Source organism: Anopheles bellator, chromosome 1 (assembly GCF_943735745.2).
Source record: "Anopheles bellator chromosome 1, idAnoBellAS_SP24_06.2, whole genome shotgun sequence".
NCBI lineage: Eukaryota > Metazoa > Arthropoda > Insecta > Diptera > Culicidae > Anopheles > Anopheles bellator.
The window spans coordinates 7,807,439-7,829,927 of NC_071285.1; the positions used below are offsets into that span (position 1 = coordinate 7,807,439).

Consider the following 22,489-nt stretch of genomic DNA (forward strand, 5'->3'; position numbering starts at 1 on the left):
TCAGTCCAATCTGAACCAAATCCATGTTTGCTAGCGTGTTGATCAATATCAGTCTTAAGAACGGGTCTAGTCCGGACTAGCACACACACCTTGCGTAATGTGATAACCGACTCCGTAGTGAAGCAGCGCAAAAGAGTATCCGTAACCGTATTTTAGCCGAGAGAAAAATATTTTCCAATTTGAAGCCGAAAGCCCGGCAAGATTTGTGTAGTTTAGTAGCAGATTCGAAATCGTTAGGAAGTGCGGTGCCCTAGGCCCGCGATGTAGCGTCTTATTTGTGTTGCTTGCCCCTTGAAAGCGCACATTAGCGAGCAAAACAAAACAGCGGTTCTTCGAAGGAATTTCTTCTGCCCCTCTGCCTTTTGAACTATTCCGATGTCCCTTAACTGCTCACTGCTAGCTTCTTCCCACTGTCTGTTCTGTTCTCAACGGAAATCAACTCCTCCCTTTTCTGATTTAAGTGCCTTGCATAAAGAAACCGAAACAACCGAAAGCAACCACTCTCTTGGGTAACGATCCTTCGTAAACTCGATTCTCCAAATGGTGTTTTGTTTCGTCAAACGCAAGATGAGTACACAAACGCATTGCAGGCTGTGCAAGAAACGAACAAATTGAGGTAAAAAAGGCTTTAGCTTTGTAAATCGAAAAAACGAGACATTTTATGCTTTTTGTGCTGCTTGGTTCGGATCTTTTCGATCGGTACGGAAGGCACGGTCAGGCATTTCGTAGGACCAGCAGGATCAGGAAAGGTACCGGGGAGGTTTGACGCACGAGGCGCGCGGCAGCAGTAGTAACAAGTGATCACTCTCTCTCTCTCTCTCTCTCTCATTCTCTCTCTCTCCTGTCTCTATGTCTCTCTTATTACCTACCACCATACTTAGTACGTAAGCCAGATAATTAGCTCAATAAGATATCGGATAGGGCATTAGATAATGTCCCTCCCAAACTCAAAAACAAATATTCTTCACCGACTGTAGCGTGTACGGTATCCCGGGTACGCCAACTTCTTACGAGGGCCCTCCCAGTGGGTGCTCCGAGAGTGATCGCGTTAGTAGCCCGGTACCGGTCAAGCGGTTTCCACATTAAACATCCCCCCACATTGCAGCAGCAACAAGCAGCTACCCATTGCTCATGAGTACGCGTTTGGCCGTGTATAGTAAAACACTATCCGACACTATCTGTCGTTGGACCACCGTAGGGTGCCATAGTAAATGTTTAAATCGAAAGAAGAGAGAGAAGCTCATATAAAAACGACGATGAGAAAAGTCTTGGTAATATTGCTTTAAATAACGTAACGGAGGAATCAATGTACCCCTTTTCGAAGACGACCAACCGTTGGCATCGAGCGAACGCACCGTTTTCTTACACCGGACTTTATCCTGGTCCAAACGTTGGGCTCTAGAATCATTCATACGTTGTCGTACGGCAGTTTCTACCAACTCGCTCTGTTTTGTTCCGTAATTGAACCCTTCCCCATAATCCCTACTTCTTGTTCTGTTGTTTTCACCCATCCCGGCACCGTAGTACCTTTCTACTTTCTTGCCTTTTCCTGTGCCTAAGTAAAGTGCTCCCCGGTGGTTTGTTTTCAAAAGTGCGGTAATTAAGTAAATAGTGAGGGGAGGAAAGAGGAAAATACAGAAACTAGGTCGTTCCTGAAGAAAAAAGATTAAATATTCAATAAGTTTACGTTTAAGGGCGAAAGAGATGGGCAGCAGCAACAGCCGAGGTAATTTAAATACTCCTGAATCCAAGTGATAGCCAGTAAGCAGCCACCTTCATAATAGTACTAATACGGCACTCAAAAGATGGGAACCCAAACACACCGACACCCAGCCAGGCAGCACTAGTCGTTTAGAGCAAGATACGAAGGGACACAACAGAGAATTTATGTTCTGGCTAAGCTCCCCAAAAGCAGAAAACAAGGAAACACCAACAACACCCCGAACAGCAGCTGATTCTGGAACCAAACCAACCAACCTAGCCCCGTAAAACACGCAACGAATTAGTAACAAATCAACAGTGAGCTAGGAACGTGAAAAAAACCGAAGAATATAGGCCACGTGTAAGCTCAGCGCCCGCGAACGGCGTGTGTGGTTTGGTTTCGTGCCGCTTCAGTTCTGGTTTCAGAAATCGTTTTAAAATGTCTTGCCTTCGGTGCGCTGAAGGGCGGTGCGTCTAGAGCGTTGTACTGCGTTACTTCACTCTTCTACTAGCAAAACGGGAGAGCGAGTTCCTGGACGAATCCTGGATGCCACAACGCAAACACGATAATATGGCGTGTGGTATCGCGTAACGTGATAAGAGTATTGATAAAGAACCCACACAAACACAGACGCACCGAGAGGCCACAGATTCGTAGCAAAACTTCGAACGACCAGCGTGGAACATTTGGCACTCTCAATCTCACCAAAATCGTAGCGCCAATCGATCGTAAACGATCGCAGTCGAATTGGATTTTTTATTGAAAAAGTAACGATGAAGTAGCCTTACCGTGTTTACCATTAACTCATTAGACGAGAAGCTATAACATTAAAAAGAAACACACGCATAATGACACTGAATTATCGAAAGCGATAGGAAATACGATACGAAGTACGGTGGCAAGGGCCAAAGCAAGAGCACAAGGGGCATTAAAGTTCTGAAACATATAAAATGTCGCACACCAGACGTCGAGGCGGGCGAAGAAGAAAGTCTAACTTTCGCGCATAGAAATGTTAAAAATTTAAAAACAACCCGAAGCGGGAACTGGAAAACTAACAAATAACAAACCAACCAACCAAACGGTGGAACGCTGTTGACCTAATTCTCAAATTTTAAGACAAACATATATATACAACCAACCTTTTTAACTTATCTTAAAAACATGTAGCTACAACAACAGAGAGAGAGAATAAAACGGGTCCCGGTTCATGTGTCGGAAGAAAGAGAGAGAGAGCGCCGCGAACGGCCCAGAAAACGCGACTGGAAATATGAAATATAATACTTATACCAATGTCCACCGTTCGAGTTCCCCAGTTTGTCCCTTTAGGCCCTTTCCTTGTTTCTGTGCTCTTCACTTACTCACTGGACTTGCTAAGCTTACCGAACGCTTTATTTTCAAAACCCGTTTGGCAGAGTTTCAGTTTAACCACCAGCTCGAGCGGAAGCGGAAACGGAAGTTGGTATAAGATTAAGCGTAAAACCCGAATCCCAAATTACTATCTTCACACAATGCTCTCGTTCGTTAGTGTTGAGCGTGCGCGGACTAAATGGGTGGCCAAGCACGGAACCATTTAATAACCCATCTTCGCATTTTCTAGTTCAACCGTTTTACGCAACTTGTTACTGCGCTAAGTGGATTCCAAACGATCGTTTTTGACCCCTTTCTCTCTCTCTTTCTCTCTGTCGCTCGCTACCCAACTACGCTCCTCCAACCTACCTAAACCACGTATGAAGACCATCTCTTTAGACATAAATAAAAACCAAAACGTAAAACGAAAACATTAAAACCTTAGCCCTTTCTCCGATTTACGCGTAGATGTTGACCTATCCGGCGTGAGCGTTTCTAATTCACAATGATAATGATGATAAGAAGTTAAAACAAACTACAACAACTAGAGTAAAGCCGCCAACGGCCAACACCTACCCTATCCTAACACCCGGAAATGGCTCCACAGTGATGACCAGATGGCCAGAACGATACAGTTTGTGGTGGGGGGCCCGGGCGTCTATAAGATAGCCGAAAGAATCGAACTCGACCATTTTCTAATGACTGTCGTCGGCGTACTAGGAAGCCGCAGTAACGTGGGAAACGTAACGTGTAACGTATAATTAGCGTAAATTTTGTACTTAACCATATTTGCCATTGATTCAGGAAGCATATAGTGATGTAGTGGTCTTAATTTAGATTTCTCCGTTACTTGTCTCATCGATCCCTTAGTCATCGTTTCGTAGGTTGTAAGCAGCGTAGCAGGTTCACTATGTTCAGCACGTTTCGGGGACGCGGCTCCCCTCCAGTTGGCCTCCAGCCGTTTCCAAATCTGCGAGTAGTAGAAAGTGCTCAGAAACGTAGCAAACCGATACAGAAAAAGAATCGCGTGACGGGAAGACGGCTAAGGTGTGACTCTAGGGATGGCAGTAAAAAGTAAACCATTTCTCTATTTAGCCCTTAAACCGCGGGAAAAGGTAAGCCAGCTCTGAGATAGAGCATACGAGAACGGTGCTGCTCCACGGAAGATCAAGTAGGAAATGGTATTTGAAAATAATAAAAACTAAATGATAATAAATCGAAAACAAAAGCGCAACATAGGAGGGAAGCAGAGCCGAGGGTGACGATCGACGATGACTGTAAACGAAAATTCAATGAGATGAAATTCAAAGTTTAGCAAACAAATAAAGACACTCTTAGTAAGCTTAGCAAAGTAACGAAGAAACAAAAAAGATTAACAAAACATTTAAAAAGAAACTCTTAAACTACTAAAAGCAGCACTAGCATAGCAGGTAAATTAGTGTGAAAATCTAGTTTTACTCCAACTCCGTAACCGACTCGCGTGGGAAAGAGGAATGGAGCGAACAACCGGAAAGTGAACAAAACGGCAAACGGTTATCTGAAAACCACAAAGCAGAACAAGGAAAGTACGGAAATTCTAGATTTCCCTCTGTCATATTGTACATACTTATAAATATAAATATGGGGACACCAAAAAACAAACCAAATCACAGACAAAACGAAACGCTGACAACGCAGAACAAACAAACAGAACACTTATCAAATAGCGTACTCTAGTGAACCATTGCAACCAAACCCATTTAAACGAAAACCATATGAATAACTCTAACTGAACCGCCAATACGCATATGTAATCGTATGCTACGAACGCGTGGCGTCGCGGTCCAACATCCACCCGGCCCAACAACGCCACGCCACCACCCGCGACTATCCGCTCGACGACGGGTGTTCTTACGTGTCTTGTGTTTAGTAGTTCCAAAAGCAGAGATTCAATTGTCGGTTTTTGCGTTACGTGTTTCCGTTACGTGTAGCGAAAGATTTACCTTTAATGACCTTTATTGCCTACTGTATATATTGTTAAATAGTTCTAATAAAAAAAGGAAATAAATTATTATAAAATTTCAATAGACGTTTCCCGCGAGTGGTGTCCATGTTTTTTATTTTTGCTGTCGGCCCCGATCACTGTGGCCTCGCCTCTCGTCGGTGGGTGTTTCGTCGCACGCAACGGCCGATTGCCGATCGCGGCGAATGTCGCGGAAAGAAAATTATGGTTTGTGTACATTACCACCCGGCAGATCAGCGGGTCGGAAAAACAAACGCAAATCAGCCATGTCCGGTTTCGGATCTGCCCCCAACGGACGGGGGGTACGGGGACGGGGACGGACAATCGAGATCGACACGAAACCGGTGACAGCACCCCGGACACAACGGGAGATGATTTACGCTCGTTAATTACGCTTCCAATTGGTCGTATCGGAGGTGACAATCTGATAATGGCCGAACCCGACCGGCGGCCGGTATAAAAAGGCGCCAATGATCCGAATGGTAAGTAGAAGTATTTGGGTTTTGCTACCTGTTACTACCGTTCTTAGTATGGCTACGTCTACGCCACTGATTGTGCTCGTCGTTGGGGTGCTGCTGTGCATTCTGGGCCAGTCACGGGCCTCACCGCTGTCGGGAGAGCCCACCGGGGTCTGTGGCGGACTGTGACTGTGAACCACAACCTGGTGTCGCTAATTCGTATCACTCTATCACATCTGCAGGTGGCTCAAGTTCCGCAAATTCCGAACATGCCCGGACCGGGCGATTTCCCCAGGCCGCCCAATATGGCGCAGAGCCGTGTAAGTTACCAGCCGAAACTTCCGATGAACCGTAGTGAGTCTATCCCGTAAATCCCACAGGTGGTACGTCAAGCACCGCCGGACTTTCCCGACCAAGGAAAGATGCCACCACCGCCCGAAGGCCCGCCGCCGATGCCGTCGATGGTCTGAATCACGCCGGCACACTATGTATACCACATCTCGCATTCCGAACAATCCAACCCGTATTCTTCTCTCTACCGTTGCTTCCACTTACAGCGAGCCCGCCGGGACACGGAAACGCCCTCGGGGCAGGCAAACGATCTTCCGACCTTCGCTCAAACTACTTCGCACGGACGGCGTGAAAAGCGGGCCGCCAAAGGGACCGGGGGCAAGTTTCCCAGTAAAACTGGATAAACTGTGCCAGTGGATAAAATAAAGGGTCAACGCAAAAAAACGAATCGGGAATAGAGCGTGCTGCAATCAACATGTACTACAATGGAATAAAAAGGCAAAAATCACGCAAGCAACAAGAAAACACCAGCAGTCCGCTTCTTTCGGTATTTTTTATTTCCATCCCGAATGGCCGATTAGTCGTCGTCGACCTGAGCCGATCGTTTCCGCTTGTGCACCATTTCCTGGTGCACCCGGAGGCTGTACTTGGTGTAGTACTGCTTCTCGCACACATCGCACCCGTGGCAGCGTTCCTCTCGGTGCCGTCGGATGTGGTTCCGGTAGCAGATGCGTGTCTGCAGAAACTTGCCACAGATGCTACACTCGAACGTTTTGCCCTCGATGTGCGATTCCATGTGGGCGGTCCGTAAGCTGGCCGTTTTGTACGACTTGTTGCAGACGGCACACACGTACGGGCGCTCCCCGGTGTGGCTTCCTGGAAACGGAGGTCCAATTAAGGCGTAGGGAACTTATTTCCTTCTCCCGGATGTCACTTACGTTCGTGCAAACGCAAGGCGGCTTGCGTGTTGTATAATTTGCCACACTGCGTACACTGGAAGCTCTGTGCCAGACTCTTTAGATGATGCGCCAGGGCCCGCGAAGTGAGAAACTTTTTGTCTGGAAGCACAACGAAAGATGACCACGTGAAACATGACCGGAACCGGGTGGGGCAACTCACCGCAGTGCTTGCAGGCAAACAGCTTCCCTTTACAAACCAACCGCACGTGTTGCTTCATGTCGCCCGCACCGATGTCCTCGTGACAGTGGGGACAAACGGTGCCGTCAGGGTGCAGATGTTTGCTGGAGACATGCACGCTTAGCCTCGCCAGTGATACGTACACGCAGCCGCATCCCTCGAAGGGGCAGGGAAACCGCTGCAAGTGACTCACAAGGTGCTGCTTCAGATGCTGGCTGCTGTCGTACCAAGCGTTGCACACACCGCAAAGGCCTCCATCCGCACGGCGCTCCTCGTCGCAGCCCGCGGACGAGCTGGTACACAGGGGCTGGTGCTCGGCCAGCTGTTGCTCACTGAGAAATAGTGAATGGCACACGGTGCACGAGTAGAACCGCATGTGTTCCAGCACTACGCTAGAATCGGTGTGTAGCTTGAGGTGTCTCGTAAGGCGCGATTGGTTGAGCGTTTTCTTTCCGCAGATTTTACACTCGATACAGCTTGCTTCGGCGGGCGTCAGCTGTCTTACGGAAAACCGTACGGTTTGGTTACTCTTTTTCGTGGCAGTTTTACTTTCGGGTTCGTCCTCATCGGGTTCGGGTTCATCATTTGCACCGGAATCCGATTTCGGGCTGGAGCTATCGAGTCGATCTGTTTGTTCCAAGCTCTCCTCTGCGATCGGGCTTTCCAGGGCCTGCTCAACCGACGCCGGTGAAACAATCAGCTCTTCGATGAGTTCATCCTTGACGTGCGCTTCTGGTGCCTTATCGTGTAGCAATGCGCACGAAACTGAGACAGTCTGTGGGGTAGCCTCATCATCGGACTGTCCACCAACTTCGTTCGGGTCACGCTGTGGGCTTTCATTGGGGTTGGTCCTCAGCAAGCGAATCGATCGAAGCACCCTATCCGTGCGGTGGCATTTTTGTTTGAATACGTAAAACTGAAACATTTGAGACCGACACGTTTGGCATATTTTGTCCGGTACACTGCCATCGTTTGGGACCTTTCGGGGGGTAAGTCGGGAAAAGTTAAGGTAAATCCCGGTGGAGCGAATACCGACCCAAACTCACCCGCAAATCCATACAATCTTCCATAACCGCCGATACGGTCACTAGCGTTCCGTCCACAATGGCAACAGTGAAGAGGTGAAACAACATCAAACTGGGATCGGTCTCCGAGAGGCAGATGCGGCAAACATTCTCCAGATTGATATCTAAGTTAATTTCATTCATTTTAACCGCCAGTTATTGGCACGAACCGCGAAACAAACCGGCGCAGTTTACCTTGATGGATTGTTTGTGTTTGTTGATTGTTTACGGTCTTTGACATATCGGTAGGAGCACAAGGGTTAGGGTTATCGTAAGCAAACCAATGTCAATGTTTCTTTTTAAACAGCAAACCAAAATCTTCACTTGGTAGGGAAAAACTATCCGCACCACGGGGATTTTTTTGAAAAGATCTTCCTTTCGGATGAAATTATAGCTACTAGCTGCTGCGCTTTAGCCGCTCCATTTCGAACGAGCATGAGAACTTTCAGCCCACACGTATAAACGCGACGCGTCTAACGCTTTCTGGCCGCGTTTGACGCCTTTGCGGACGCTGCCTATCATTGGCACTGGTTGCACTCTGGATCAAAACAAAGCTGCGCTAACGACAATCGTTATTCGCATATTCTTCTGGCCATCGATTCATTGTTTAAACGGTGTTTAAAAATAGTTTCCCACACGGCTCCAGAATCCGGACGAATATGGAATCGAAAGAGGCCCTGGAACTGTCGGTCACGCCGGAGGAACTGTGCCGCACCTGTCTGGCTGCGGTACCGGACCGGTCGCAGTTGAAGCCAATATTTTGTAGCGAAATTCTCGACGGCAAAATAGTGCCCTTCCCGAAAGTGCTCGAGCTCGTGATCGGGGCCAAGGTAGGGCCGTTCGTGTCGAAAAGCGCGACAAATTTACTAATTTGTTACCCCCCATTCTCTACACCGTTCACAGTTCGTAAAGGATGAGAAACTGCCGAACAACGTGTGCATCGAATGTAAAGCCAAGGTACGCGATCTGTACGTGTACGTGTCCAAGGTACGCAATTCGGTGGAACTACTGTACGATATTTTCGGAGTCGCCAAACCGGCGGAAGCCTCGAACGTCATCGTCAAGGCGGAGCCACCGAAGAAGATCGACACGCGCAACGTCGAGGTACAAACGGATGCAATCGAAGCGGCAGAACCACCGCAACCGAAAACGGTCGAGACAGGCACACAGTGTGACCCCATAGAACCGACTCCTAGGTCATCGCTGGTATCACCGCGAGAAATTGAAAATAAGCGGGGAACGACACCGCCGCCAGCTTCGAAAAAAGGGGTGTCGTCGCACCTTATGAATTTGCGATGCGGGGAATCGAGCAGCGAAATAAGGGTCACCGTAATGGAACAGGATGAGGACGAGGAGGAGGAGGGAGACCAGAACGAAGGAGATTCGAAGACAGACAACGAACAAGCTCTCGTCGAAGCACTTAGCACAAAAAGCGGATCGTTCGATCATGACGAGTACGAGATTCAACTGGTCAGCGAAGAGCCTGAAACCGACGAATGTCTCGCACTGAGTGTTGTCGAGAAAGTCGGCCCCAGCCAGTTGAAGGGCGAAAATGGAAAGGAAAGCTCCGACGAAAACGTGACTGGGTCCTTTGGGTCGTTCAGGAACAAAAGTTGGTCCGCTGTGAAGCGAGAACCGCACGACTCTTGCACCTACTGTGACTTCACGTCACGGGCGACCACCTTTGTGAGGCACTTTCTCATCCACAAGCAGACGCTCGAAATGTGCTTCGAGTCGATCGACTACTTCCGGTGCAGCTTATGCTTCACCGTGTTCATCTCGCAGAGCCACTTCGAGGAACACTTCGATACGACCTGCGCCAGCGTCGCCCAGGAGGAGTACACCGTGCACGAGGATCTGCTCAAACACGAAACGTTCTACCAGAACGGGCTGGACATTTGCGTGCCGAAGCTGAAGACGTTCAAGCGGACGGATGCTAGGTTTCGCTGTGGGCGCTGTTGCGTCTATCAGGACACATTCGAGGACATGCGCCTACACTGCCAGACCCACGAGGTCGAGGACGATCACACGCAGAACGTGGACCTGCTGTGGCGCGAGAATATGCTCGAAAAGGTGCACGTCTGCGGTATCTGCGGCGCCCACTTCCCGGACGCCATGTTCATCCGGCAGCACCTCTACTTTCACCAAACGGCGTACTTCTGTGCGTACGATTGTTCGCAGACTTTTGACGATTTTCACCGCCTCACGAAGCACATCTCGCGCAAACACTACAAGCCGGCGGGTGAGGAAACGACCGCCGAGTTCTTCTGCGACCGGTGTCCCAAGAGCTTCAGCAGTACCGAGTCGCTCAAGACGCACGTGAAGAATCATTTGCGCGAGCGTAAGTACGTTTGCTGTGTCTGCTCGAAGCGCTTCGTCCAGAAGAGCGATCTCATCATTCACGGCCGCACCCATACGGACGAACGGCCGTACGAGTGCCGGCAGTGTAGCAAACGGTTCCGCACGGCGAGCCATCTGCGCGATCACATGTCGACGCACGAGGAGGTTAACAAGTTCGAGTGCGACGTGTGTCACAAGCTGTTCAAGGCGGAACGTATCCTGGCCGGCCACCGGCAACTGCACACCGGACTGAAGCCGTACGCCTGCGATATCTGCTCGAAAACGTTCGTCCGCAAGCAACACTTAAAGCTGCACGCACAAACGCACTCCCGATCGTCGCCACCTCTTAAGGACGACCCCAAAACGGCATAACGTAGTTCGAAGTCGCTCCTAAAGAACACAGAATAAAAATAGCATAGTCAAAGCCGAAATCGAACCAAACCCCGTGGCCGAACCATAAATGCGGCGCGCTAGATTGTCACATACTGTAATAAATGTTTGAAGCCCTCAATTAGAAACGTGATGGATATGTTTATTTCCTTGAATGGCCATCCAGCTGGAACCAACCGTGATTTCAGCTATTGAGGACCGGTGGGTGGACTATACGGAGAACGAACTGCGGACGACGGACAACAAAGGGCCGAGTCTTTGGCGTGGTTCATTCGTTATGGAAGGTGCCACGAGACCGACTCACAGTTTAACGACGGAACGGATGCTTTTACCCTCGTGCATCAGCGTGAACGCCTCGTTGATCTTCTCCAAGGCCATCGTGTGGGTGATGAACTCGTCCACCTTCAGCTCCCGCTTGAGGTACTGGTCGACGAGTTTCGGCACACCGTCCACGCTCTTCCAGCCACCGAAAGCCGTGCCCTTCCAGGTGCGCCCGGTCACCAGCTGGAATGGGCGCGTCGAGATCTCTTTGCCAGACTCGGCCACCCCGACCACCACCGACACTCCCCAGCCACGAATGCACGATTCGAGTGCCGCACGCATTGTGGTCACGTTGCCGACACACTCGAATGTGTAGTCCAACCCGCCGTCCGTCTTCTCGACCAACACCTGCTGGATCGGGTTCGTGTAATCGTTCGGGTTGATGACCTCCGTGCACCCAAACTGCTTGCCCACTTCGAACTTCTCCGGATTGATGTCCACGCCGATGATGCGTGTCGCACCCGCTGCCTTGCAACCCATCACCACGGCCAATCCCACCGCTCCGAGTCCCCAGACCGCACACGAGCTGCCTGGTTCCACCTTGGCCGTGTTCAGTGCCGCTCCGTATCCAGTCGGAATACCGCATCCCAGCAGGCACACCTTATCCAGCGGAGCGCTCTGATCGATCTTCGCCAGCGACACCTCGGCCACCACCGTGTACTCCGCGAAGGTGGACGTGCCCATGAAGTGGAACACCGGCTTACCGTTGCACGTGAACCGGCTCGTACCGTCCGGCATCAGGCCCTTGCCCTGCGTGGCCCGCACTTTCGGGCACAGATTAGTTTTGGGGCTTTTGCAGAACCGGCACTCGTAGCATTGTGGAATGTACAGCGGGATGACATGATCCCCGGGCTGGAACTTGGTCACACCTTCGCCCACACTCTCCACTACACCTGCCCCCTCGTGGCCGAGAATTGTCGGGAACACACCTTCGGCATCCAGACCGCCGAGAGTGTACGCATCGGTGTGACACACCCCCGACGCGATTACCTTCAGCCGCACCTCGCCGGCCTTCGGAGGGGCAACCTCGATCGTTTCGATCACGAGAGGCTTCTTCGGCTCCCAGGCAACAGCCGCTTTGCATTTGATCACCTACGGACGGAATCGTACGTTACACGAAACGATCTAATATGGAGGGCGATTTCTAACCCTGTCTCACCTGACCCGCAGTTGGTGCCATTTCGGGGTTTAACGTTCCGTGTAAGAAAGCGGCGGTTCTCTGGCGTTCTATCGCTCTGCCGGGGGATTTCGCTGATAAGCCAAATGATTTCGGCTGATTGTTGGTGCCGTGTGCAATTTGGCCCCTCGTTGCTTTGATGACAGAGTGACTAGCAAAACGCCGGTGTTTTTTTATTTACTTGCTTAGAGACTGCTCATTTTCACCGGGTTCGTTTTCGGCAGAGCATGCTTTTCTTTAAAACTTAAAATTATTTGAACATTCGTGGGCTGTGGGTTTTATTTTACTGGAAGTTTCGTAAAAGCTGAGGACAATGTGACAAAAAAGAAAATTCTACGATATGACGCGGTTATGGATAACAGCTCATTGGGTTTTTTGTGTGCCGCCGAGGCGGAGCCCGTTATCTTATCATTGCGCGGTTGACATGTAGAGAGTAAAAATGCAGAATTATTGTATCCAACATTATATTTAAAACCCACTTTGTGTATGGTAAACAATAATGTAAACAATGTGAAATGTTTTTCACTCTATTTCCATCTATTTCAGTCTTTGCTACTTTTGCTTAGCCGTTCCCAAACAAAAAACTACTCGTTTCCCCTAAATTGTCCCCATTCCCATGATATTGATTTGAATACTGAACACGAGAGCTTCAATCGTTATCATCGATGTACAGCCGGATCAGATCGTTGATGGTGGCAGGGTACTTGGTTACCGGGCACCTGCTTTCTTTCTGCAAATGTGTCACGATGCATCGATAGCAGTACACGTAGCTACATTGGAAGAAGTTGGAATGAATTAGTTGATACAAGTGGATTCCTAAAACGGGATGCATACCCCGACACCGACACAGCCGTTGGAATGATGTACTTCTGGAGGCAAATCGGACACACGTTGCTGTACTTCGCAGCGTTGACGTCCAACTCGGGAGCTTCCGGAGTCGGGAGCTTCGACAGGTCGCCAATGTTAGCTTCCGTTTGCCACCACTCGATGAATTGCAGGAAGAAAGCGGACAGCTCCAACCATCGTAACAGTGCCGTGCTTAGCATTACGGCAACTCTGTCAACGAAAATTATGTGAAGCGCACCGACAAAATCTGTCCCGCACGTCGGTGACAATCCGTTCCATTTCTCACCTTGTCTTGCCCTGGAAAACGTCCGCGAAGGACCAACTGTCTTCCTCCTCTGCTTGATAGGTCAGTGCAAGGCGAAGCACGCGTAGCGAAGGGGAATGTACCTCACTAGCGCCAGCCAGATACATTACGTAGTGGACTAGCTTAAGGCTTTCATGTACGGCTTTAACGTAGGGCATCAGCCGAACTACGAGCCGCTTCTCTGCCGTTACCGCTTTTCCATTTTCACAGTCATCTTTCCACCGGTTGAGTCGGGTCTCCAGTATTCGTAACGCGTATGGCACGACGACCAGCACCACGAACGACCAATTGCGATCGCGCCCTGTGAACGTCTTGTTTCGGACCGATTGGCGGGTTAGACCGTAGAACACTTCGGCCAGGGAACCTCCGTGCCGTTGGAGATAGTAACCCTGCACCAGCCCATTGAACAGCATGTACAGCTCATCGTAGTATCGCACTAACCCTCCGAAAACCGTCGGTTTGACTGTCGCCAAAAACTGTTTGGTGGAGACACAACAAGTGGTTTAGGTCCGGCGGGAATCGGTTTGGAAATAGCTACTTACGTCCACCACACGTTTAATGGCGGGATAAAAGGTATGGTTGAGAGAGTCGGCCGCCAGCACCTCGAAGAGCGAGGGTTTGATTTCTACGGTCGGCGTGATGTGTGCTCCTCTGGCCGCCATCGGTAGTCGTTTGTTTACAAACACGCATCTTCGGTGCGCCAACTGACAACAGGCCGGAGTTACGATTCTCCTTCGAAGAAAAGGCTTGCAATTTGTCATCAAGGTCACAAACGTACACTGAATGTTTGTAGTTAAAATAATTATTGGCTGAAACTTTATTAGCCTTTTACCTGACCAACTCGCGGCGTTAAGATTGTTTCGTACCCAAAAATATAGGTGCCTCTAGTGGTAAGATACTTGTTTTGCTTCGTTGCCGTGCCTTATCCCTTGGGCCACCAATGATGATTGTAGTTTTCTTCCGTTCGGTAATCTACTTACGGCCACAAAGAGAGAGTCCTAAGTATTGCTTTCTATCCGTCCGCGCTAAAAGCTCGGTTTTAGTTGATGCCCAGTGAAAGGAGTTTAAATGTATGTAGTGCCCAGGAGAGGGGAAACAGTAGAAGAAATAAGTGTTAAAATGCGAGACACTTGAGAGGAAAATAATTAAAAATCAGCTCTTTCAACGACATTAAAAGGTTTAGTCATTTTATCCGTCCCTCCGTTCTGCCAGTTGCGTTTCAGTCGATTGTGCTGCGAAATGGGAAAATGCACAGAAAACAGAAACACCAGAACAGGATCGGAGGGGAAACACAGTGAAAATGTTAAAACAAACTTTAGTTAGGAAAGCTACGGGAAACGGAAAACAGGTTAATTTAAAAACGTCAGTCAAGTGCGATTGATTGCTATTTTACCGGAAAGGCCCAACTCCTCTTCCAACGGCGATCCTTCCTTCCTACTCCGTGCAAGAAGCAGGTCGATCAAAGTGTGCTGCGGAGGTACGTACAGAAACGGGTCCATCGCTACACGATCGATTCGCGTTAAGAGCGAAACGAGACAGCGGTTGCCATGGCAGCGTGTTTGCTTGGATTCACAGCAAAAACAGGACCGTCTAGGCCTCCTCCAAACTTATCCCACGATGTCCAACGATGGGAAAAAGCTTCCGCTTTTCGGAGGGAGCGCGAAGAGTTGAGCGAACCAGAATAGGCGGCTTCTTTCCAATCCAACGGTGCCACAAATTCTCCAACACAATTTACATATACACACGCACACACACAAACCAAGGGGCATCCATTTTTCCTTGCGCTTCTTCCTTCCTGCGAATCCTTGCAAGCGTGGGCCTTTTCAAGTTCCTTCCTCCGGTCCAACGGTGATCCTGTCACTCCATTGTGTTACAAACCATTCGCCAAGAGCGAAGCGTGCAAGTGTTCCGTTTTCCTTAGAGAGAGAGAGGAGAGGCGCGAAGCGGAAGAGAACGAATCCTCGGTGAAATCCAATGCGTCCTTAAAATCCTGTTCCTCCAAATGTCCAAATTCTGTTCCAGAGCGAATCCATTCCTTGCTATACTCTAAAAAATGACCCGCCTTCTAGAAGGGGAAACAAACCGGCTGCACCTAAGCTACCGCTGCGAGGTAGCAGAACGACGGGGAATTGGACATGGCCTGCCGCATCTCGTGTAAAGTGAGAGGGTGATCCTTATCCATCGCGGCATCCGGCATCTGCGAAAAACAATCTTCAGAAACGTAGCCAACGCCAAAGCATGTCCACTGCCCCAACAACAGAGTGTTTGGAAAAAGGAGCAGACCGCCACTGAGCAACAGCTCCGAAAAACGGACCTCAAACCATTGCTAATGCCATTAACAGTGCCCTTTTTGCCAGTGAATGGCAGTTTGGGAGCAAAGCGTAGACAAGTCTACTGTGTTGCCGTTAATGATGACACTTCCGACAATCGTCCGGTTCTATGGTGGCTCCCGCCGTTCAAAATCGATATGCAACCGACATTCGGGCGCTTGTTTCCGTCTCTTTCATCCTCTGGCGTAATCCTCCTTTGGTGGATCCTTAAATATAAGCTTTTCCTATCAATCCTTGACCCTGTCGGGAAGAAGAATAAAATTGAATGTTTAGTTTCCGTTCATTCGAAGTTCATAAACATAGGCAGATTGGAAAGCTTATGCTTTGCCGACTTTTGGTGTGAGTTGGTCAATGTTGGTAAGTTAAGGGGGGCTGCTGGTTAGGGGACATATTCAAGAAACATTGCTCCGCGCCGCACTGCCAGGATTAGTTCTTAATACAAACATAGGACAAGTGTTGTATTGCTCCGCGAAGTCGCCATGAAATTCGAAGCCCGAATTGTACCTATCTTTCCACAATAATTTGCGTTGTTTCTGGTTAAATTGTCGCACACGCCTCAACACTTTATCGCCTAAACCGGTGCCCTATCGAGAAACACACACGCGATTATTGCCGGAATGACACCGAACTCTTGCATTGGCTGTTCTGATTTACTTTCTGTTACCCGTTGGAGACGCCCTTCGATGTCCATGCTCAGAGGAATGTTATCTACCTTTTTGTCGCATCTCCATCCATCCCCATAATGGCCATAACAGAACAATTAGAAGAAAACTAACAGAACCTTATTGTGTACAGTTATCTGTTTGTTTGTCCGGTTCACTTTCGAATGTTCTTAATATTTTGCTCAACTGTGATCGACGAACGCAAAATAGCAGGCAACTAAGTCAATAAAGAAAATAAACTACCACCGACCCATCGATTTCATGCAATAAAAACTATTGAATTAAATGGCCAATCATCGTCAGTAAAATGCTAAACAATCTTTCTGTCTTTCCCGGTCGCTTGCATTCCCTCGATCTCGCCGCAGGTTACCTCAAACATAGGGAGGGTTTAAATGTTGGTTTGAAATAAAATTACTTTACGTCTCCGGGATGTGGCCAGATTTAGTGATAGGAACGGGAGCGCGATCGCGAGACGCTCCGTTGCACCGGCGAGTAGGTTGGAGTCCCTCTTCGTCTGCGTGGCGAATACGATCTGCAATCAACAGAGTTTCTCTTACAATCTGCCCACACCGGTTACGCGGTGTTATCTTACCTATCACGATAGTCTCGCTTATCGTCATTTCCCGAATCCTCCCGTACCCGAATGTACGCCACCTCTCCCTACGAACGAGCGAAAAATGAGTAAGGAACGTACTTTTCAAGCTACGCAAAACAAACGTACCTCGTGCGAGCGGAACCGGGAATCGTCGAGCTTTTTGATCGCATATTTCATGTCCTCGTGCCGTAGGAACTCCACCACACCGGTTCCATCCTTGTATACGTCCGCGAAGCAAACGTCGCCCGCTTCGCGCATGTGGTCCTTCAGATCCTGCCACGAACCGGACGATGGCAATCCGGAAACCATCACGCGGAACTGCGACCGGCGAGCCGGAGGCCCTCGGTTCCCGCGGTCGCTGCGGCTGCTGCGATCACTGTTGCTCTGCCGGCTGCCGCGGTAGCTCCCCGGGCCACCGCCACGCGGAAACTCCACCCGCAGCCGGTACCCATCGTAATCGTATCCATCGCGCGCCTTGACCGCATCGTCGGCATCGCTACATAATAAATCAACAATTAGGGGGGCTGGCGAGCGATAACAAGGACCAAATTACCGGGCGTCCTCAAACTCGACGAAAGCAAATGGCGGCCCGCGGCGATTTTTCAGGTCCACGAAAGTCACTTTGCCGAATTTGTGGAAAAGATCTTGAATGTCTTTGGTGCGGATGTCCGGCGGCAAATTACCAATGTAAATCCGGCACTCGTTGCTCCGCGACATGGTTTCGTTGGGCTAAAAACTGGAGATTTTGCAAACACACGCTTTTCTTTTTCTTTTTTCGCAGTAAAACAATACGTGCGTGCTCCGTGATGGACAAATGCGTTATTTGACAGATGTCAAATCACGATGTGCTATAATAACGGTTGCTATGTTCGAGCAGCTATCAACAGAGGTCGTAGGGTCAAATCAGGAAGAATTTCCTGCTAAGGACGTTACCGCAGCGTTTGTGCTTCAAAATGAAATATAATTCTTTTTATTTTTCAATATTTTGTCCAAAATTCAAATTTTCTGAAAATCATAACTTTCTGACCGACTTTTTGAATTTTTCTCCCATAATAAACTTTCCTCTCATATTTCTCTCTCGTTTCACTTCGGTTTTTAGGGAGCGTTCCCACTCCCTGGTTTTCACTTGTAGGTTCGCAAACCAAACATTTTTGCGTTCCCGTCTTTTTCTCGTAGTTCTCGCAGCTCTGTAATAAAGCGATAAAGTAATCCGCTCGACATTTATTGTTTTCGTTTCTAGTGTTTCTAATTCGGGATTGTTTCGTCGTCGTCATCTTTGTTAAGCGCTCTTTCTGTGATACCGTTTATAAGTTGGAAAAGTTACGCTCTAATCCTTCGCAACAAAGCCTTTTCGTTCCCTGTGGCGACTACGATCGTGTCCAGTGATATCGTGACAAGAAAATCGCTAAATTCCGGATCTAGTGCTGGTGGTGGTGCATACTAATCATTTTACACCTCGGTCCCGTGGTCCCTCTGGAGCGCGGACCAGGAAACCACCCTTTCGCGGGATCCGTGATCGCAACGTGCCTCGTATTATTGTTTGAGTATTTGTTGTTTTGCCGTAAGTTAAATGAGTTGTTCCGTGCGCGTCCAACATGTCGAAAAGTAAAGCGGCCCACCCGAAGCTCGATAGCGATCGTGTAGAGATAAAGTCGAAGGTACGGCGAACCCGCGGAAAGTGGAACATTTTCCATTGCCCTCACCGTCTTCTTCCGCCGCTCCGGCTCTTCCTTTTCTCACCTTTTTCCTTTTTCTCTCCCTCAGTTCGATGCGGAATTCCGGCGGTGGTCGGTGAAACGGTCTGAGCAGCACTCGTTCGAGGTTTTCCAGTCGCTGATCGAACGGCTACACCGGCTCGACCGCTCGCATCTGCTCATCTCCTACATCGATCCACGGGACAACGATCTGCTACCGATCAACAATGACGACAACTTCGGGCGGGCCCTAACCACGGCACGGCCCCTGCTCCGTGTAATCATACAGAAGAAGGGTAAGCACCGCGCGGCGGAGGCACAATAGACGGGTGGGGCGGGAACTTGTTTTGATCGATGACACGATTGTTATCGTGTCGCGAAGGGGCGGTGATTGGGTCCATAATTTGAGCGCTGCTCGTTGCATTCGAAGCGGATAACAACGACACGGGAGGGAATGCGAAGGACCGATGAATGATGATGATTCACGTTCCACCAGTCTCAGCGGTCGTGTTTGCACATGAATGGAACCCGTTGATCGAGTGCGAGTGGGTTGCGAAAAAAGGGGAAAAGCTAATTATCAGTGGCACACACTGTTCACACATGTGCCCCCGCACCCAACCTAAATTATGCCCCCGATCGGTGGCATCGCACCGATCGAGGTCAGCCCGCGATCGTAAAGCGTGGAATGCATTTCCCCACGGTTAGTTCGCATCGATTAGTTTTCGTTGATTATTTGCTGCCCCAAAAAAGGCGTGCGCTGTCTGCCGTGACGCCTTACGGAAGCCGGAAGCAGGTTCCGTTCTCCAAACGTGCCGCCCATCACGTACAGGAAGTTACCGGAATGTGGAATTATGCACCATACTGTAACGTACCATAGCGCACACCGTTGGAGTTCGCCAGGCAGTACTGTGTAATTGAATCATTCGGTTTAATTAGCCGCGAGTGTGTTATCTTTACGATTTCGGACCCAACTCCCAACTCTTTTCTAAGTTTCTATTCCCCCCTTTTGTTCGTGCTCTACTTACTCTCTACTACTCTCTACTCTACTGGTAGGTGATAGTCTCGAGGAACGGACGGGTTATGGTACGATTAGACCTAGGAATCTTATCAGCAGTATTCTGGGACAAACTCCGGTCAAGCAGAAAGGACTGGCCATCTCCAATCCGCACGACTTTCGGCAGGTAAGCTTACCGTGATTCACCAACCGGAGATCTCAGTAACATTGCGCGATCTGTTGCCATCCCCAAAAAGGTGTCAGCAATTATCGATGTGGATATTGTACCGGAAACGTGTCGTCGAGTGCGCCTGCTGAAGCATGGCAGTGATAAACCCCTCGGATTCTACATTCGGTAAGGTGGATTACGGACTCCGTGATCGGTCTACGGCGTCTTAATGCTAACTGTCTCATTCCGTTCCGTTCCGGGCAGTGATGGCACATCGGTTCGGGTGACGGCCAGCGGGCTGGAAAAGCTTCCCGGTATTTTCATCTCCCGCCTGGTACCGGGCGGATTGGCCGAAAGCACCGGCCTACTGGCGGTGAACGATGAGGTGCTCGAGGTGAACGGGATCGAGGTGCTGGGCAAAACGCTCGACCAGGTCACGGACATGATGGTGGCGAATAGCTCCAATCTAATCATCACGGTAAAGCCGGCCAACCAGCGAACGTTGGCGCCACCGAGGCGCGGATCGTACTCGCGCAACAGTCAGCTATCCGGCGGTTCGCAGCAGTCCCAACAGACGACCGGCTCGGACGAGAACGATCCGGACGACCAGGAGGACGAGGTGCGCGACCTAACCGAGGCGGTCACGCTCGAGGAAAGCAATCTCATCTCACAGAAGGATGGCGTACTGCATCTGTAAGACACTTCCCGTTCCCTCCAAAAGTCGATCGAGAAATCGAATTCGACGATCGGCTACTGTGGCGCGCCTGATTCACACCAATCCCGATCGTCGCCCCAATTGGGATAATTTTTTGCTTTTAACGACCGTAAAAAGCGGAAGCGGAAAAACATTACTCATCTACATACTGTTCGCTGTGTTCGACAAACGAAAAACAAAAAACAAATGTTCGGCAAGTCTCCGAGAGCAGGCAGAAGGTGCACAACAAGCAGCGAGACGAGATTAGGGAAACACGAAATCCTCGAACGGGTGCTGATGCTGTTTGAAGAAGAAATCTGCCTTTTTAAAATAGTACTTTTTGGAGGATGTTTTGGGCGCGGACAAACGATGATACACCACACGGAAGCGGACGGAGAAGTGTTACCAAAAAAAACGAAAACCGAAAATTAGAACAAGCGAAATGCTGGCACACCGCATACACGGTCTCACGCTCAACAATTGCTCAGCACTTAATCGCCGGAATCGCCGGGCGCACAGCAGGATGCTGCCCTGCTTCATCAATACTCCCGGCGGGAGAATCGCAAGAAGACATTGTTTGCCGCAAAATGACACAGACGGAAGAAGGTTGTTGCTTTTTTAGACATTACACCGGAAGTAACAGTGTTCTAAGAACCGTGTGCCTTTCCAGTAAACATTCCATTTTGAGAGGCAGAGGCACCAACACAACCTCTTTTGGGTGAGTTGGCGCGAAAGTCCCAACCCTCCCGATCACGATCTTTATCAATCGAAAGAAGACCAAGAAACTGGACGCAAAGAAAGTGGCTACTGAACCGGGGGCAACGTCTAGAGCAGGAAAATTTACACAATTAGCAATAATCGAAGAAAGTGAACAAATAGGTACCAACATACCCAACAGAGAGTACTTAAAGTGAACGAAACAGTAGTTATTTACCTCCATTAATGATATAGTGTAGTAGCAAACGAAACAACCGAATTAACGCTAATCCATCCATTCCTACCCGGAGCCCGTTGGGGGTTTTCACCGATACATTCCACACGTGCAAGTGCCTGCACAAAAGCGCCGGGACACACACCCTGAGACACGCGTTGGCCTTAAGAACGACGATATACCAAATACATTCCGAGTTATTGTCGGCTGTTGTGTACTTAAATCGAAACCTCACGTACTTTTGGAACGCTAAATCTACATTAAACATAACAAGGAACTGGGTGCGGGCAGTAAGATAAAAGTATGCCTTCGTCAGTGCCCTGACTTCAAAATGTTGCTCGTAAAGCGCTACGGTTTGCACCGTGTTTCCCGTTTCTGTAATCATCTCCATTCAATGCGATGCGTGACGGCAGTTTAGTGAGAACCGCGACTGGACAGAGCGAGGATCAGGCAACAAGGCCCCCGAATGCACGGGAAAAGCGCTCGCCAACAAAAAGGGTACTGTCCTTTCCGGTCCTACACTTGCGTAACGGTTATTATATTATATTATACACAGTATTTCTTTGTTATTCGCGTAGAGTGTAGAGTGCGACAGGTACTTAGTGGGGTCCCTTCCCAAATGAATACATGTTCTCCTATTTAAAACTAGAAAAAACACACAAAAATTCCCCAAATTACTTTCGCGCCGTGTGTTCGTTATACTCTACCGCTTGGAAGCGCATCTGAAACCGTTGTAGTCCTCTGTTTTTCCTCTGGCGTGAGATAATTTGTAAATCATGACGGTTCGCCGAATGTGACCGCCGGGTTGCCTTATGCGAAGTAGCAAAAACAAACGGTTTAAAGCGGAACATAAAACCACACGCGCGTTCCATGTTGTTTAGGAAGTCGAAAACAATAGAGATAGAGAGGGGGAGATAGACACAATATTTGCTACAAACAACCCACACTCCCTGTTGCCGTAGCTGGATCGTTAAACAATGCTCTTGAAAACTGTTTTCGAAAACAAAAATATGAAAATATATTAAATCCTTTTATAGACGA

The 22,489-nt window shown here is 49.1% G+C and overlaps 7 protein-coding genes across 9 annotated transcripts in view; 4 read left to right on the forward strand and 3 right to left on the reverse strand.

Annotated features, from left to right (window-relative positions):
• The window catches only part of LOC131216022 (small conductance calcium-activated potassium channel protein), a 92,384-nt gene extending 84,254 nt beyond the window's left edge, over positions 1-8,130 (forward strand). Inside the window, exons 15-16 of the mRNA XM_058210423.1 lie at positions 7,638-7,710; positions 8,029-8,130. Of these exons, the coding sequence (XP_058066406.1) occupies positions 7,638-7,710; positions 8,029-8,130 (175 nt within the window). The remainder of the gene's footprint in view (positions 1-7,637; positions 7,711-8,028) is intronic.
• LOC131206136 (actin nucleation-promoting factor WAS-like) lies at positions 5,549-6,206 on the forward strand. 2 transcript variants are annotated; one of them, XM_058198561.1, is made up of 4 exons: positions 5,549-5,680; positions 5,752-5,829; positions 5,890-5,973; positions 6,067-6,206. In XM_058198561.1, the coding sequence occupies exons 1-4, from the start codon at positions 5,582-5,584 to the stop codon at positions 6,202-6,204; spliced, it is 399 nt and encodes a 132-aa protein (XP_058054544.1). In that variant the 5' UTR covers positions 5,549-5,581; the 3' UTR covers positions 6,205-6,206. The 2 variants fall into 2 exon arrangements, with proteins under 2 accessions (XP_058054544.1, XP_058054545.1); XM_058198562.1 differs by having other exon boundaries at positions 5,890-5,997; positions 6,067-6,204.
• Positions 8,131-8,660: 530 nt separating the features above from the next.
• On the forward strand, positions 8,661-10,713 carry LOC131216074 (zinc finger protein 271-like). Its single transcript, XM_058210478.1, has 2 exons — positions 8,661-8,831; positions 8,905-10,713. The coding sequence occupies exons 1-2, from the start codon at positions 8,661-8,663 to the stop codon at positions 10,711-10,713; spliced, it is 1,980 nt and encodes a 659-aa protein (XP_058066461.1).
• Positions 10,714-10,868: 155 nt separating this feature from the next.
• LOC131214383 (alcohol dehydrogenase class-3) lies at positions 10,869-12,418 on the reverse strand. Its single transcript, XM_058208796.1, has 2 exons — positions 12,212-12,418; positions 10,869-12,144 (listed from the first exon to the last, which is right to left on the reverse strand). Exons 1-2 carry the CDS (start codon positions 12,230-12,232, stop codon positions 11,032-11,034), a joined length of 1,134 nt encoding a protein of 377 aa, XP_058064779.1. The 5' UTR covers positions 12,233-12,418; the 3' UTR covers positions 10,869-11,031.
• Positions 12,419-12,745: 327 nt separating this feature from the next.
• Positions 12,746-14,051, reverse strand: LOC131216689 (peroxisome assembly protein 12). The gene is made up of 4 exons (XM_058211245.1): positions 13,922-14,051; positions 13,362-13,855; positions 13,064-13,285; positions 12,746-12,999 (listed from the first exon to the last, which is right to left on the reverse strand). Exons 1-4 carry the CDS (start codon positions 14,039-14,041, stop codon positions 12,879-12,881), a joined length of 957 nt encoding a protein of 318 aa, XP_058067228.1. The 5' UTR covers positions 14,042-14,051; the 3' UTR covers positions 12,746-12,878.
• Positions 14,052-14,228: 177 nt separating this feature from the next.
• On the reverse strand, positions 14,229-17,756 carry LOC131206318 (serine/arginine-rich splicing factor 1A). Of its 2 annotated transcripts, none has more exons than XM_058198836.1 (4): positions 17,520-17,756; positions 17,093-17,462; positions 16,964-17,031; positions 14,229-16,903 (listed from the first exon to the last, which is right to left on the reverse strand). In XM_058198836.1, the coding sequence occupies exons 1-4, from the start codon at positions 17,681-17,683 to the stop codon at positions 16,813-16,815; spliced, it is 693 nt and encodes a 230-aa protein (XP_058054819.1). In that variant the 5' UTR covers positions 17,684-17,756; the 3' UTR covers positions 14,229-16,812. The 2 variants fall into 2 exon arrangements, with proteins under 2 accessions (XP_058054819.1, XP_058054820.1); XM_058198837.1 differs by having other exon boundaries at positions 14,229-16,921.
• Positions 17,757-18,274: 518 nt separating this feature from the next.
• Positions 18,275-22,484, forward strand: LOC131206091 (partitioning defective 6 homolog beta). The gene is made up of 5 exons (XM_058198485.1): positions 18,275-18,624; positions 18,731-18,956; positions 19,714-19,841; positions 19,912-20,009; positions 20,088-22,484. Exons 1-5 carry the CDS (start codon positions 18,562-18,564, stop codon positions 20,518-20,520), a joined length of 948 nt encoding a protein of 315 aa, XP_058054468.1. The 5' UTR covers positions 18,275-18,561; the 3' UTR covers positions 20,521-22,484.
• The last annotated feature ends 5 nt before the right edge of the window (positions 22,485-22,489 follow it).

Excerpts from the sequence above, each read along its gene's own strand:
- LOC131206136 (XM_058198561.1), top strand. The coding sequence starts at position 5,582 with ATGGCTACGTCTACGCCACTGATTGTGCTCGTCGTTGGGGTGCTGCTG. Across the intron at positions 5,681-5,751 it reads TGTCGGGAGAGCCCACCGGG|GTGGCTCAAGTTCCGCAAAT; the intron begins GTCTGTGGCGGA and ends TCACATCTGCAG. Across the intron at positions 5,830-5,889 it reads CCAATATGGCGCAGAGCCGT|GTGGTACGTCAAGCACCGCC; the intron begins GTAAGTTACCAG and ends TAAATCCCACAG.
- LOC131216074 (XM_058210478.1), top strand. The coding sequence starts at position 8,661 with ATGGAATCGAAAGAGGCCCTGGAACTGTCGGTCACGCCGGAGGAACTG. Across the intron at positions 8,832-8,904 it reads AGCTCGTGATCGGGGCCAAG|TTCGTAAAGGATGAGAAACT; the intron begins GTAGGGCCGTTC and ends CACCGTTCACAG.
- LOC131214383 (XM_058208796.1), bottom strand. The coding sequence starts at position 12,232 with ATGGCACCAACTGCGGGTCAG. Across the intron at positions 12,145-12,211 it reads TGGCACCAACTGCGGGTCAG|GTGATCAAATGCAAAGCGGC; the intron begins GTGAGACAGGGT and ends TTCCGTCCGTAG.
- LOC131216689 (XM_058211245.1), bottom strand. The coding sequence starts at position 14,041 with ATGGCGGCCAGAGGAGCACACATCACGCCGACCGTAGAAATCAAACCC. Across the intron at positions 13,286-13,361 it reads GTTTTCCAGGGCAAGACAAG|AGTTGCCGTAATGCTAAGCA; the intron begins GTGAGAAATGGA and ends TTTCGTTGACAG. Across the intron at positions 13,000-13,063 it reads ACGGCTGTGTCGGTGTCGGG|CTACGTGTACTGCTATCGAT; the intron begins GTATGCATCCCG and ends CTTCCAATGTAG.
- LOC131206318 (XM_058198837.1), bottom strand. The coding sequence starts at position 17,683 with ATGTCGCGGAGCAACGAGTGCCGGATTTACATTGGTAATTTGCCGCCG. Across the intron at positions 17,032-17,092 it reads CCCGGTTCCGCTCGCACGAG|GGAGAGGTGGCGTACATTCG; the intron begins GTACGTTTGTTT and ends GCTCGTTCGTAG. Across the intron at positions 16,922-16,963 it reads AAGCGAGACTATCGTGATAG|AAACTCTGTTGATTGCAGAT; the intron begins GTAAGATAACAC and ends AGATTGTAAGAG.
- LOC131206091 (XM_058198485.1), top strand. The coding sequence starts at position 18,562 with ATGTCGAAAAGTAAAGCGGCCCACCCGAAGCTCGATAGCGATCGTGTA. Across the intron at positions 18,625-18,730 it reads GTGTAGAGATAAAGTCGAAG|TTCGATGCGGAATTCCGGCG; the intron begins GTACGGCGAACC and ends TCTCTCCCTCAG. Across the intron at positions 19,842-19,911 it reads ATCCGCACGACTTTCGGCAG|GTGTCAGCAATTATCGATGT; the intron begins GTAAGCTTACCG and ends ATCCCCAAAAAG.